Source organism: Strongylocentrotus purpuratus, unplaced genomic scaffold (genome assembly GCF_000002235.5).
Source record: "Strongylocentrotus purpuratus isolate Spur 01 unplaced genomic scaffold, Spur_5.0 spur5_scaffold_17, whole genome shotgun sequence".
NCBI lineage: Eukaryota > Metazoa > Echinodermata > Echinoidea > Camarodonta > Strongylocentrotidae > Strongylocentrotus > Strongylocentrotus purpuratus.
In genome coordinates, this window is record NW_022145602.1 from 23,094,783 (window position 1) to 23,110,978 (window position 16,196).

At 36.5% G+C, this 16,196-nt stretch overlaps 2 protein-coding genes across 2 annotated transcripts in view; one reads left to right on the top strand and one right to left on the bottom strand.

Moving 5' to 3' along the window:
- The window catches only part of LOC575432 (glutamine-dependent NAD(+) synthetase), a 41,242-nt gene extending 36,470 nt beyond the window's left edge, over positions 1-4,772 (bottom strand). Inside the window, exons 1-3 of the mRNA XM_030987931.1 lie at positions 4,572-4,772; positions 1,095-1,155; positions 37-153 (exon numbers count right to left, since the gene is read on the bottom strand). Of these exons, the coding sequence (XP_030843791.1) occupies positions 37-153; positions 1,095-1,155; positions 4,572-4,656 (263 nt within the window). The 5' untranslated portion in view covers positions 4,657-4,772. The remainder of the gene's footprint in view (positions 1-36; positions 154-1,094; positions 1,156-4,571) is intronic.
- A 62-nt stretch (positions 4,773-4,834) lies between these two features.
- LOC115918721 lies at positions 4,835-15,930 on the top strand. The gene is made up of 8 exons (XM_030987932.1): positions 4,835-4,900; positions 6,309-6,451; positions 7,159-7,324; positions 7,902-8,122; positions 8,845-8,955; positions 10,258-10,384; positions 12,003-12,111; positions 14,657-15,930. The coding sequence occupies exons 2-8, from the start codon at positions 6,330-6,332 to the stop codon at positions 14,794-14,796; spliced, it is 996 nt and encodes a 331-aa protein (XP_030843792.1). The 5' UTR covers positions 4,835-4,900; positions 6,309-6,329; the 3' UTR covers positions 14,797-15,930.
- Positions 15,931-16,196: the final 266 nt, after the last annotated feature.

Sequence of the window (16,196 nt, forward strand, 5' to 3'; positions counted from 1 at the left end):
TTTTTTTTTAGGCCTCATAATTTACAGTATACTTACATTCCTACATCACAGATCATATCCTGAGTCTCCGGTGCTTCCAGTAGCTTAGCCAAGACCTGCCATGAATGTAGGTTTGTGTCTGATTCATAGAAATGATCATTACATCCATAACCTCTGTAAAACACAAGCAAACAGTCTGATTTAAAATAGCAGTTCTAAGTTTTTAAATTTTCTAAATTTTCTAAATTATTTTTTTTTTCCCTCAACCATGCCACCGTTAAGTAAAAAAAAAGAAGAGGATTCGGGGGGGGGGGGGGGGGGGGGAAATGGCATCTTACAACATTCCCCCCCCCCCCCTTTTGAGTAAGACAAATTGGGAAATAATAGGGGAAAATAGGGAAGAATAGAGAAATAAGGAAGAATAGAGAAATAAGGAAAAATCTTGAAAATTGGGATAAAATCAGGAAGAAGAAACAAAAATAAAAATCGGGTAAAAAAAGAAAAATTAAAAAAAATTGGGTGAAAAAAATTAAAAATCAGGAAACCGATTTAAATCGGGTTTTTATCAGACCTGAAAATGGCAAGTATTCATCTTATTTTCCGCTCCTTCATAGTATAGAGAAAACAAAATATTTGCATTTTCAAACTTTGAATAATGAAATAAACCAATGTGAAAGAATTGCCAATTTTTACATGAAATTAGTGAGTTACATATATTAAACCACTCATATTCAAACATTTTCTGCTCATGTATACTATGGGATTCCTACCATTCTGAATCAAAACAAATTCACTAAATAATAATGTACTGTGGGCAGAGGAATACACACCATATATTCATCATCATCATTTTTTAAAATCAGCATTTACGTACTGACATCTAAAGCATCATACAAGAACCCAAGTTAATATCATTATTATGTAAGAATAAAGAGAAGAGGGAAATGCATTAAAAAAAGGAAGATATTGTCATAAAATAATAATCCAAATTCATCTTAATAATGTCAAAAAAATTATACATCAAAGTCTTCTAATCTGTTTTATGTGATGATTGTGCTGCAACTGTAACACATTTCTGTTCTGTGTTTTGTTTTGTTTTTTAATATTTTACTTACGTGATTTCTAGCTCAGGACCTAATCTGTATCTGGCTCCCTTTTCCTTGGCAATAGCCATACCTGAAGGAAGACAAGAAATAAACATCACAAGTTCAGAACCTTCATTTTCTTAAATATCAACCTTAAAATCACTATTTTAAAAGAGTATAGAAGTTTACAATCAATCATGCAGTAAAGAAAGTATGCACAAACATGTACATGTAGGTATCACTCTAGCCATTCAATAGATTATTCAATCTTTTCAGAAAAAAGGTACAGAATGTTAAAGATAAACTTGAGTTCTGGTAAAAAAAGAAAATGAATTCTCACAGAATCTAACAAAACTTACACTGAACGTTCAAGATTACAAATAAATGTCATGTGCCAAACAATTTTGGAAGAAAATGTTTACTGGCTGAGTAATGAGCATAGAAAGATAAGGAAATCAGGGTAGTACTAGCCCCGACACCATGTGTGTTGTCCCATATACATCTATCTGTGTAAGTGATTGTTACTTTACCAAGACTCTGCCAAATTTATGATGATTTTGATGACTCTAGAACCTTGCATTACACACCATTACTTACATGCTATGATCAACTTTTCTGATCCATTCCACACCTTTTCTTTCACAATGCAATCGCATTACCAGTACTCAAGTTTATCTTTAAAGTGAGAGGGTCGTCAATTTCCATGTCCAAAAGGCCATAATTCACTAATACCAGACTTGGTGGAAATACCATCAATGGGTGAAGCACACAGCAATTAACCCATAGTCCTATCACTCAATCCTGTGTCCACACACAACATTTTCTGTGATTAGGCGTGATTAGTTATACAGTTTCGGGATAGTTATACAATGAAATTGTGTGTGTGGACGCTTACTAACGATACATCGTATAACGAAACACAGGTTTGGGCATCGTTTCGAACTAGAACTCAATAAAGAATCATGCCTAATCACGGAATGTGTTGTGTGTGGACGTACATAACTAGTCGAACTAGAATGGTATAACTGGGCGGGGCTTAACGTGACTTCGCGCGAAAGGAGACCTGAACTCTCATTTCCGCTTCTATTTCATGACCGCACCTATACGACTTTCATTGTAGAGTTTCTGGATTACTTTCTTGTGTGTGTGGACACCCTGGAATTTATACAAGATTCTTTATACAACGTTTCATTATAGAGTTTCGGGATAAATTGTTTTGTGTGTGGACATGCTGATAGAGTCTTCAGGTGAGGAAGAAGTAAGATAATTAATTTACCATATGGGGGAATGGAAGTAAACATAAGCAACTGAAGGGTAATCTTGATGATTGACAACACATGTTATTGAGTAATTGCCCATGAGAAATAATCTTTTTTGAATAGTTAATATTTGTTTTCAGACAGTTCTTGACAGCTGCCATAGAATGGCAATTTTGGGTATGGAGTTCCAGGTTTTAGGGGCGATAACTAAAAAAGCCTATGAACTATTTGTTTACTAGTTCTAGTAATAGATCACCTAGGTATGCTAGGGCTTGAATATTGTGACTTTTTTAATAAGGTTTAAGATTTGTGTAATATACGATTATGAACACAAAGCTGGTGAAGATCATTAATGAGAGCTATATAAGGAGGACAAATTTTAGTTTACAATTATGTAGTGGTGCTGCTATATTTTGGAGGAGTTGAAAGGAGATGACATCATCTTGAGCGTACCAGTATTGAAATCTTGTATTTTGTACATGTGCTGCACACACACACAAACAGTACATGTACATGTATGTAGGCGGATCATGCACACCGCACTGTGCGAAAATGGCATCATTTCCTTTAACATGACCAAGCATAGCAAGCACAGATCTTGTTTTCAAGCCAAGGCACGCAGATTCCAGGGAAACTCTCGCATAGTACACGCCTGGAAGTTCTAATTTCTAGTTGTGTACATGTACAGTTTGTACTCTGCTTCATCGAAAGCGTTTATCCATCACCTGCAAGCTCTGCTTACATCCTCTTCTAATTTAATTACAAAAACGGTGCAAAACACAGCCATCCAATGAATCTTTAATGTTCTTGCAAACCAAAAAACATGTGGAGAGAAAGAAAATAGTTCAAAAACTATCAGACCTGATGAACAAAAGGTACAGGTGTACATGAGTCATACAGCTAGGAAGTGGCCCATTACATAATCATTGTCCTTTCCTCCCGTGACAGAGACAATTATCTCCTACCCATACACATATGATTTTGTTTGAAGAACCAAACAAAAAATGTAGTGCCTTTAAAAAAATGCTGATCTCTCTTTTATTTATCGATGAGGTTTAAATTCCCCTTTAGATTATTCTCTCCTTCCAGTACTAGTACTATTGGTAGGAATCTACAATTTTAATTTAAATTCAGTCCCCCCCCCCCCCTCCTTCAGCTCTCTCTTACTCCCTTCTCTCGGTCTCAGTCTCTTCCTCTGTCTCCCTCCCTCCCTCCCTCCCCCCCCCCCCCCCCCCTCCCTCCCTCCCTCCCTCCCTCCCTACCTCCCCCCCCCTCCCTCCCTCCCTCCCTCCCTCCCCCTCCCTCCCTCCCTCCCTCCCTCCCCCTCCCTCCCTCCCTCCCTCCCTCCCTCCCTCCCTCCCTCCCCCTCCCTCCCTCCCTCCCTACCTTTGATGACAAACAACATGCAAGAAGCAAATATCACAAAACTTATCATAAGCATCATCATCATCAATAATAATAATAATAATAGTGGGTTCTTGTATATCGCTCATGTCTGTCAGACATCACCTGGGTTGAGTGTAGCAAATAATCAATTCTTGCCAAAGGACATTAGTTCCGCGGCGGGATTCGAAGAACGGAACCTTGTGATCGACATATCACCACCAATCATCTTCACACATCATCATCATCATCACCATCATCATCATCACCATCATCATCTTCATCATCATCATAAATCATCATCATCACACATCATCATCATCATCATCATCATCATCGCCATTGTCATCATCATCACCATCATCATCATAGTCATTGTCATCGTCTACATCATCATCACACATCATCATCACCAATCATCAACATCATCATCATCATCATCATCATCATCATCATCATCATTACCATCGTCATCGACATCACATTCACACATCTGTTCATCATCATCATCATCATCATCATCCTCATCATCATCATCACCAATCATCATACATCATCATCATCATCGTCGTCATCGTCATCCTCATGGTCATCGTCATCATCCTCACAATCTCCATTCATTTGTCATGAACTGCCCTGTCTGTCCTGATCGAGCTCCAAGCGAGTTCAAGGGATCGTGGGAATTTTACCGACCGGTCAATAACAAAAGTGCTAGGCCGACACGCCGGGCGGCTTGCTCATCGATGATCATGATGATAGCCCGAGGCTTAGGCTGAGCTGAGCTGAGGCTAGGCGGCCCGGGGGCTAGGCAGCTTGAACAAGTTGAAATAAAAAATGAAAATGATCCATGAATAGAAACACTTACTTTTCAGGATTCTTTCGTAGTTTCCTTCGAAGTCCATTGCCCACTGGTTCAGGGTACAGGTCGCTAAAACAACTTTTCTTCCCATTTTAAAAATATTTGTTCCTACTTCACGGAGACGAAATCACACGACTGAGCAAAGAGCTGAGCTGTGACAACCTGCGCTGCGAAGCATAGGAAGAACCAAATTAAATAATGATGTAAAAGATTGTTGCCCTTTCTTTGTAAAGTTTACTTCGGGTGATTCACGATTGCGATATGAGCTAGCGCGCGGTATGCTGGATATGTTCTTGCTACAGAAAGTAGTCCAGTCTGTTTGTGCATAAAAAGAGGTATGTTTCTATTTTCGGACAATTAATCACATTTTCTGAGGATTCTTGTGAAATCTGCATTATTATTTTGCCGCAATAAATGTTATAATGATCATTCTCACAGTATAAGATAAAAATGTTTACTGGTAATCGTTGTGAGAGCAGAAAATCAGTATTAAATGATTACGTTACTTTTTTTTTTTTATAGACCCTAGATTGCATCAGTCCCATTTGTTTTGATTTGTGTTTGTAAAATGTTGGTGTAATCTGTGCATTATTTTATAACATACGCGTAGCCGTAGAGAAGAGGTATGATCGTGATGGGGTGACCAAAGTTCACAGAGATTTTTGAAAATATTAGGAAATGTCGTATTGCTACTGTTAACCTATTGGAAGACCTTATCGACAGAGTTAGCAGACTCCAGCATGTCCTCGACTCTGAACCAAATACACCACTGCTCAACAGCCAGGACCCTGCCCATCTGACTAACTCTAACTAACCGGCGCCGGTGTTGGAGCTTCCTGGAGTTACATCTGACTTGCTCTATTCTCTTGCCATATGATCCATCCCTTCCCTACACTGTCAATGATTTTATTTTAAACACTATGACTTATGACACTTCACAATCTTTACAAAATTCATGCCCATCACCTGCACTCCATTCCCTTCAACTAAGGATTATAGCATATTTACAGCAGCCTACTACTTTGAACGCGATGAACTCGCTGATCTCCGAAAAGCAGAGGGACAACAACAGAGAGATATCCCTTACTCTACACAAATTTTGTTAGTTCAGTTATAAACAAATGGATGGCAAAGTTTTTTACTACGAACAAATTGGGTGCAACTAGAAAATGTATAGACTTAATAATTTATATATAATATAGACCCTAGACCCCCTAGATCTAGCATAAAAATTGAATCGACGGGGTCAAAGTCAACTCAAACTTCAAAGAATTCCAGAGATTGCGATCTGAAGATTTGATGTCGGATCGGCATGCGCTGCAACTGGTGAAATAACCAAGGCCGGTACTACTGAAGTGTACGACTGATTTATCAAATATAGCGATATCCAAGAAATAAAAGATAATTGCATAATTTGCAAGGCAAAAAAACACCCAATCACTTTTTATTCAGAATTTTGATGACATCTTCTCTCGATATAAAAATTCCTAAACCCTTATCGGTAAGTTTAAAATATTCTAAACGGACGAGTAAAGACAGCAAAATTTGCTGATCTTTTAATCGTCACTATTTTCCTAATTTCTAAACTAATTCCAAAGAAACTTTAGTCTCTGGGCCTGGGGTAAACAAGGGTGGTTTTTTTTCTTTTCTTTCTTTACTTTCTTTTCTTTATCTTTCAGTAATCTTACTTCAAATATGGATAACAAAACCGAGGCTTTTTTTTTTTTTTTTTTTGCTTTTCAGTTTCTTTCACTCACAGTGACTATGCTGTCAAATATGGATTTCATAAACAAGGAATTGGAGGATGTTAGAAAACGATGCGTTGATGACATTCCTGGGTCTGAGATTGTGGCTTGTCACCCTGCTGCTGTCAGAATAAGGATTGTGTAAGTTGATGATGGTGTTGTTGTTTCCGTTGTTGCCATTCTCATTGTGTCATTCATTGTAATTTTGCTGTTGAGATTATCACTGTTGTTGTCATTCATTGTTGTTGTTGTTTTCATTGTCGTTGTTGTCATTGCAATTCTTGATGTTGTATGTGATAGGCCTGTTTGACACTCAAATAGCCTCATTGTTCTCCCAGTATCTATGTTAGCTATATCTGCTAGCTATAGTTATGTACATATGTAGGCCAGTACAAGTTTAGAGGGGGGGGTAATTGTCTTAGAGGGTAATTTTCAGGGTCGGGGAAATTGTCCACAGGGGGATGGTTGTCTTTGGGGGGTAATTTTCCAGGAAGGTGATTGTTCTAAAATGGTAACCGGGGAATCCATGAAGTTTTAGAGCTGATTTTCCTTGTGCTCTAATCATTATAGGAAATAGTATTCCTTTTATTTACATACAGTTGACAACTTAATTATTCACACTCCCTGAAAATGTTATGTTTTTTTGTGTTTTTCGCAACTCAAGAATGAGGGCTATTGTTGAATACTTTTCTATGTATATGTCACATTCTCAAGAAACATAAATAGAGACAAAACAATTTTTCACCTCCTTGTAAAAAGAAAAAAAAACTTGGTATGGCGGTATGGGTATACCGTACGTATAAATAATATATTTGTTAACTGTATGTTTGCTTTTTACTGTGGTTTAGGAGAACCAAATACAAGAGGTTGGAAGTTTGCATGCAGTTTCAAAACAAGTACCCTGATGAACCGATTATCATTGAGATAAAGAGTAAGACTGTCCCAGACAAACTGAAGGAAGGCTTGACCAAGATCTGTGATGAACAAGCCAAGACTCTACTGGGAAAACCACAGGTAAACAGGACGTTAAAAAGTAACTCAGTAACATTGCATCAGATTCTGAAACAAAATCACGGCAGAAATTTTCTATCATAACAAATAATTTCCTTGAGGATTTCCTGCTTCTCTTCTTTCATTTGATGCCCAAGTATTATTCATAATTCATGCATGACTATATTCAAGCAATGAGTTTTTAGGGTAATTACAAAAGTAGACATAATTGCTTTAAAAAAAAGAAAACATGAAAATTCATGATTTCTCTTTCAATTGATACTCTTATGCCAAATAGCAAGTAAAATAAAAAATATGCTAGATTTCTCCCCAAATGAGTGGAAAGTTGAGCTTTCCTTGGACACCCTGTATTTCTGTTTGATAGGAAGAGGATGAATAATTTCCTTACACCCTGTACCTAGATATCCAAACACGCTATCTCCTGAAATTGAGTTTATAAAAGCAAGTGCACGATTAAGGATTTTCTGAGAGGAGGGAGGGAGTGTCATCATGGCGCAAAATACAAGTATGAAATGAATTTAACTGTAACTCTTACACTACTTATAATGTTTTTTTTCTTTCTGCACTATTAAAAAAACAGATCCTTCACATTGCAAAGTTTGTTCAGCAGTTCTTGGCAGACAACCCATTCAGTGTATGCAGTGAAGAGGTGTCTTTCATTAAACGTGAGCTGATCACGGAGAAAGATGAGATTAAGATGAAGCAGAAGTCAGGAGTCATCGTGATCACGATACGGGAAACAGAATACTTCATGAAATTCAGGTTAAAGGTCCCCGATCTCTATCCAGAGCAACAAATAGTGTGAGTTTATATTTTTTTTATTTTGTTCACATTAATAAATATTTCTCTTTTCTTATCATACAACTTTGATTCCCCTTTCAGTCATATACAAGTAGTCAATAATAGTGCCACGTGCAACACGCTACCATTACCATATATCAGTTTAGTAATTTGATGATCTTGACTCTACTTTCTCTTAGTTTATTTTGGTATTGTATTGATGGAATTGTATTATTTTTGTCATCTTTATTTCGTATTGTACTTGTCATACCTTTCGTTTGGCTCACTATTGTATATTTACTGTATTTATAACTGTATTGTATAATTTGTAAACATGAACAGTTTTGGTCCTTGGACCTTTGAATCATGTATATTTATATGTCTTTTTAAACCGAAATAAATAAATGAATAAATAAAACACTTAAAACACAAAGAATAACCAAAACATTTTACAACAGTATGGACAGTTTAAAAGCAAGTTGACTCAATTCTCAAACAATTCTCAGAAACTTGGCACAATGCTTGATGCATCCCTCCTCTCTTGTTAACATAAATTATGCTGTTGTTGGACAACTTAAATGTGCACATTGAATGCAACTCTTGTATTTGTTCCTTTTCTCAACTAAACCTTCCTCTTCCTCTCTCTTCTCCCCATCGTCTTCCCCCAGCTCGCCCCCTTTTTCTCTTTTCTTTGTAATTGGTTTCTTATTACCGTAAATCTTTATTATAATTTTGATTTCTAGGATAGAGAATGTAGAAAACAACTTTCCTGATTTATTTCACAAGATGTTCTTGGCTCAGACGGAAGAGATGGCCAGACGATGTGTTCAACCACCACTCAGAAAGAAACCAAAGTAAGACATATTCAGAGATGCCAACCAGTATGATTAAATCGTATTTAGTTCGATAATAAGAGTGAAATACGATAATACGATATCACCTTTTAAAATACAATTTTTTCAACAACAACAACAAAAACAAAAACACTTTTTTTTTTTTTTTTTTTTTTTTTTTTTTTTACCCATATAAACATAGAAACATATACAAGTAACCCCCCACAACCCCAAAAAAAACTTTGCTTTACAATTTTCTCATTAAATTTTAATGGAAGAACAAACATTTTACTTCACCGTACTTACCAGTAAAACATTTTACGGGTGGGGCCAGTGTGGTAGTGTCAAGTTTTCGTGAAAATCTGATTTTTCTCTCCAAAATATGATTTTGTTTTTTTTGTTTTTTTGTGTTTTTTTTGTTTAGGATACTCAGTCTGTTTTTTTGTGTCAAGAAGTTGGCATCTCTGCATATGAGATAATCATTATTGAAGATATTGAACAATAGAGCAGAGATGCCAACCAGTATGATTTATAGATTCACTCAGGCATGAATCGGGCCTGATACTTACCTGATTTAAATAGTAAACAACCAGCCTGCCATACTTAAATCCAACTTCTCTTCTTCTTCTTCAAGATAATCTGCCTCCTTCAATACTGAAGATTCTTGCAGATGCCGTATACTCGGCCAGATTGGGGTGTGCAGGTGGATCATTACACCGGGGTTTCCCCCTTCTCTTATACGAATAGTGCAGTGGGTTCTTAACGTGCAAAGGTAGTGACTCTCCTGTACACGGGGCCTCCATTTAACGTCCTATCCGAGGGACGGAGTGTTTTCCACTTGACATAACCTGCGTCTATGAACAAGGGAAGGGGCACGTTAACACACAACGCAGACTTCAGTCATCCGCCTGGATGGGAGTCGAACCCGGGATCTTTGGTTCGACAGGCAGACGCTTTACCGACTGAGCCAACTCGCATCGCCAACACAAGGATCAGAAATCGGAATAGTCAATGAAAGTACAGACGATCCTTCTTTTTTCGAATGCGTCTCTCCTCGTTTATGCCGATGATCCTCATTCTCGGACCAGCGCCCCTACTGTTCATATTATAGTCACCAACATTCACTCACTCATACTAGCAGCACACCCCCCTGATATGGTAGTTCAGGATTTCCTCATCAATTCTGTGTGGCTGGCCAAAAACATTTGTGTAATTGTGGAATATGTGAAAATGTAATACCTGATATAGTTATCATTATTGTTTTTCACATGAAACCTGAAGACACTAAGATTCATAATGTGTGTTATATTTTTGTCGTTGCAGAGATCCTCCGTTTGAGCCTGCTCCATCCCTGAAGAAAGTAGCAAGTTATCTGATAGATTGTTTACGCAACTACCCAGGATCGATCTGTCCAGTCTGTAGAGAGAGAGCTTTCACGCCTAATCCGGAAGTTAGTTGATTTATACCTCTTTACAAACACTAATACTACTACTACTACTACTACTACTACTACTACTACTACTAAATGATAATAATAGTAATAACAATAATAAAACATAATGATAGTGATTATAATGATAAGAAGAAGAACAAGAACAAGAATAGAATAATAAGAATAATAGGAACAATATTACTACTTAATAATGATAACCATTTCTTATAAAAAGGTACTATGTCCCTTTTGCAGCCAACATCATATTCTGTAGAACTTTGCAGGAATTATGAATATGTCATGTACTGTATGTCCTACCTGTGGAATTTAAATATAAGCAGTGTCCTAGTTTTCAAATTATGCAAGGAAACCTATTTACCTTCTAGACTTTTTACTTTTTATGCCTCCGCCACCGAAGGTGGTGCCGGAGGCATCATGTTTTCAGGTTGTCCGTCCGTACGTCCGTACGTCCGTCCCGTTTGACCGTTATCACAATATCTCAAGAACCATTTAAGATTTAAACTTAAGACTCGGGAATAGTATTTATCACCATAGGAAGACGATCTGATTAGATTTTGGAGTACGTAGGTCAAAGGTCACAGGTCACAGAGGTCAACTTATGAAATTCCTTGTATTGAGTTTGTTAGCGCGATATCTAAAGAACCATTTGAGATTTAAACTTCAAACTTAAGGATAGTATGTATCACCATAGGAAGACGATCTGATTAGATTTTGGAACACGTATGTCAAAGGTCAAGGGTCACAGAGGTCAACTTATGAAATTCCATACATTGAGATTGTTATCATGATATCTCAAGAACCACTGGAGATTTAAACTTCAAACTTAGTGATAGTGTGTATCACTATAGGAAAACAATCTGATTACATTTTGGAGCACGTAGGTCAAAGGTCAAGAGTCATAGAGGTCAACTTATGAAATTCCATACATTGAGATTGTTATCATGATATCTCAAGAACCACTGGAGATGTAAAAACTTCAAACTTAAGGATAGTATGTATCACCATAGGAAGACGATCTGATTAGATTTTGGAGCACGTAGGTCAAAGGTCAAGGGTCACAGAGGTCAACATATGAAATTCCATACATTGAGATTGTTATCATAATATCTCAAGAACCACTGGAGATTTAAACTTCAAACTTAATGATAGTGTGTATCACCATAGGAAGACAATCTGATTAGATTTTGGAGCACGTAGGTCAAAGGTCAAGGGTCACAGAGGTCAACTTATGAAATTCCATACATTGAGATCGTTATCGCGATATCTCAAGAACCACTGGAGAATTTTCACTTCAAACTTAATGATAGTATGTATTACCATATCATAATATCTCAAGAACCACTGGAGATTTAAACTTCAAACTTAATGATAGTGTGTATCACCATAGGAAGACAATCTGATTAGATTTTGGAGCACGTAGGTCAAAGGTCAAGGGTCACAGAGGTCAACTTATGAAATTCCATACATTGAGATTGTTATCATGATATCTCAAGAACCACTGGAGATTTAAACTCCAAACTTGTTTAAATTGCTCTATGGCGGAGGCATCATTTTCGACTGCGCGCAGTCAAAATTCCATCTAGTTTTCATATGCTTCTTCTTCTTCTTTTCACAGCACACTGTCAAAGATGATACACATGGTCGATACGTAGTGTGGGTCTACTGTGGACATTTATTCCATAAAGGTTGTCTAGATGAATTCTTCAAAACACCGCCCTTTACAGGTAAGTTTTAAAATAAAAGAAGATGTGCCTACGTATTCCGTGGTGATCACCCTCCCAGATAAAAATTTATCTATTTAGACGTTAAAGCCCAAGTCCACTCCAAAAATAACTTACTTTCAATAGAAGCAGAAAAATCAGACTAACCAATCAAAAAAAGTCTGAGCAAAATTGGACAACTGTAAAGAAAGTTATGAATTTTTAATGACATTAAAAACTTTGAAAATCACTAGACAAATTGGCATCTCACTCATGAGTCTGTGACGTCATGTCCTCACTATCCACTAATTATTTTCTTTAAATTGATGATATAAATTTCCTATTTTCTCCTTAGGAATCTTATTTCTTCACACCAGCATCCAAGTTAGATTAAAAGTAATATGTTTTTGTGTGGATTCACTATTATATAGAGTAATTTTTTTCCAGTTAAATCATGAAAAATGTGAATTTTGATAAACTATTTAATATAAAAGTCAATAATTATGAATATACAATATTCAGAAAATAGTATAATTCTTCAAAGTTCATAAAAGATTTTGTAAAATGTCATGCACGCAATATGATACAAATCAAAGGCATGGGGAATTCAAGTTTTGGGGAGTAAAAAGGGGAATTAATGGGATTAAACCATATACCGGTAGAGCAATTGATAAATAGTGAGGACATGACGTCACAAACTGATAACCATCTTGGCAATTTGTGTTGTGATTCTCATTGTTCCATAGTTTTACATACTTTTCCAAAAATTCATAACTTTCTTATTAGTTATCCGATTTTGGTTAAACTTTTTTTGATTGGTTTGTCTGATTTTTCTGCTTTTATTGAAAGTAAGTAATTTTCCAAGTGGACTTGTCCTAGGTACTATGTCCCATTTGCAGGCCCAAAAAATGAAAAGGTTTAGTTCCAACAACATTTGAAAGAACTAATCTAGAATTTCCCTTCTCTTTTTTTTTCCTCAAATGCCGGTGAATTCGGTATTCTTTTTCTTCATTCATTTCTTTCTTTCCGTTGGCTTTAATACTTTTTGTCATAAAAACCTGGAACGCCAACAATTCTAAAAAAAAATTTCCTCGCCTGCATAGCAAAAAGCGAGACATAGGCGCCGCTTTTCCGGTGACGGCGACGACGGCGGAGGCGGAGGCGGAGGCGGCGGCGACGGCGACGGCAACATCAAAAACTTAACCTAAGGTTAAGTTTTGAATTTTTGATATAATTTTTAAAGGATAAGTTCTTAGTCAATGAAACTTTGACTATAGGGTAATCAAGTATTCCCAATCATGTGAGTAGAATTTCAGATCACAAAGTCAAGGTCAAAGGTCATTTCAGGTCAACAGACTTGGACTATGTTGTAGCATCATCATCGAAAACTTAACCTAAGGTTAAGTTTTTAAATTTTTGATATAATTTTGAATGTATAAGTTCTTAGTCAATGAAACTTGGAATATAGGGTTATCAAGTCTTCCCAATCATGTGAGTAGAATTTCAGGTCACTAAGTTAAGGTCAAAGGTCATTTAAGGTAAAAAAACTTAGACTTTGTTGTGGCATCAACATCGAAATTTTCAAAATGCTTCTTCTTCGTTATTTTTCAACCGATTTTGATTCTGATTGTTTCATATGATAGGGCTAGGAGGGGGATTTAAAATTTCTACACAAAATCGTGAAATTCATTATCTATGCTAATTTATGCAAATTTATTCAAAATCACAAAAAAGGCTTCTTCTCCTTCATTTCTCGACCGATTTTGATTTGGTTTGCTTTATATGGTAGAGCTAACTTGGGTACACTAAACTTTTACACAGAATTTTGAAATTGTTCTCCATTAATTGATTATGGCAATTTATGCAAATTTATTCCAAAAATAAAAAAAATTGCTTCTTTTCCCTCATTTCTTGACTGATTTTGATTTGGTTTGCCTTATCTGGTAGAGCTAAATTTGGAACACTAAACTTCTACACAGAATTGTGAGATTTTGCTCCATTGATTATTTATGGTACTTTATGCAAATGAAATGAAATTATGTCCTTTCCAGGGCATCAAATTTTTATTTTTTGACCAGTTCAAAAGTGTACCACATAAAATTTACGATATTTGTTGTTGCGAGATGCGGATGAGCGCTACGTCATTGACGTTCTGGTTTACCGTATTGAATTGCGTTATGCAGGCGAGACCGCCGAGAGCGTTTCCCTTGTTTTGTTTTTTTCCCCCGGTGAAAAAGGAGGGTGTGGTTCATACACCAGGGCAATTTATTACGGTATGTGTTATGCGCTATACACAAAACGTTTATTTATTATTATTATTACAGTGAAACCTGTCTATAAAGACCACCCAAGGGAGACAAGAAAAGTTGTCTTTGCAGACAGGTTCCTTTAGTACGTCTTTCAACAGGGGAAACAAAAAAAAGTGGTCTTCATAGACAGGTGGTCTTTGAAGACAGGTGGTCTTTGTAGACAGGTGGTCTTTGAAGACAGGTGGTCTTTGTAGACAGGTGGTTGCTAAAACAGGTTTGACTGTATCATGTTTTCCCCTCTTTTTGTCCGTATTAAACAGGAGGCAAGAAGTGTCCATCGTGCCAGAAGAGGATCTATCATGACAAATGGAACATCACCCCAAAGGTCGCTGAGGATAGATGGGCACACCAGGAGGCAAGGAGGAGAGAGCTGGATGAGGTGGTGGACTTTCTTCAATGACACCATCTCAATTTGTATTTAATATCTAGGCCTGTACTTGTCATGCAATATTTAGAAAAGGTACACAGATATGATTGGTCCATAGCTTGTCACGTGATAGAGATGGCGAAGATCAGAATTGACATATTTCACTCCCGGTCATTTTTTCCAAGGCTGTGTTTTCACTACTTGTCAAAAGAGTTTATTTTTGCATCACACGGTATCCACACAACTGTGTCCATAGTACCACGCGCACGTTGTTTGCATTGTCTTAGCAATGGGCATTTGACGTGGAAGGCTGGACGGCTCAAGCAAAAAACAAGGCATAAGATCGCAGTTAACAAATATTTTGTTTAACAAAGAGTAATGAAGGTTATCCAATATAACAGATATTAACTGGCTGGAAGGGGTTGTAATATATCTTATGTGTTTGAATACTAAAGATGTTTAATATATTATTGTTCCAATACCTGGGTTTAGGTGTCACAATTGAAATATAGTCCCAAAATAGGTCTTTATAGTAAGATTTTTAAAATAATTTGTTGTTATTGTTTTTTTATTTCATATGACCCTGTGCATATTATTAGGATAGCAAAAGGACACTGTCTATAAAGCAGATATCTGAATTGACACATGATGAATTTGTTAACATTTAAGTATAATTTGGTATTAAAAACTACATGTATGCTTAATACGTTTCATGAAAACTCACCACCACCAACAGTGTGTACCGGTATGTTTTCATTTGGTGCTTGTGAAATAGAGCAGTTTGATACAGCAACTCATGATTGACATTTATGCAATAGTGATAGCTTCACATCAGTTTAACCCCTTAGCAACTAAACGGCCCAAAACCACCTGTCCATTTCCGTCCTATGGGGTCTACCGTACGTGATAATGTTACAAGTGCGTAATCCTTATGATGTCTTTAGTGGGATTCTGCATAGAAAAGTAGTGCATGTTTCATATTGTTCAGAACAATGTCAAAATGAGAGCATCATTGCAACATCTTCCACTGAGTAATAGGACATGTTTATTTAATACAAAGGCTGTACTAGCAAGTTAATCATGTCATCCCTTCCCTCTTTGGGCTGATATTTCTCAGTTTTGAATGCTTTAATACATGTTTTGTTATTAATTCAACATTTTTTTTCTTGTACTGTACCTATAAAGACCACTTTTCTTGTATCCCTTGGGTGGTCTTTAGGCCTTTAAAAAAAATGTTGTATTGACCTTTAGGTGCCAAAACATGGGTCGGTCGGTCGGTCAGAAATCTTTTCTTCTATTTTTTTTTACTCTCTTTTTTTTCCCCTCCCTCTTTGGGCTGATATTTCTCAGTTTTAAATGCTTTAATACATATTTTGTTATTAATTCAACTTTTTTTTTTAGAAAAAAAACTGTTTTAAAAAAGAAATCTTTTT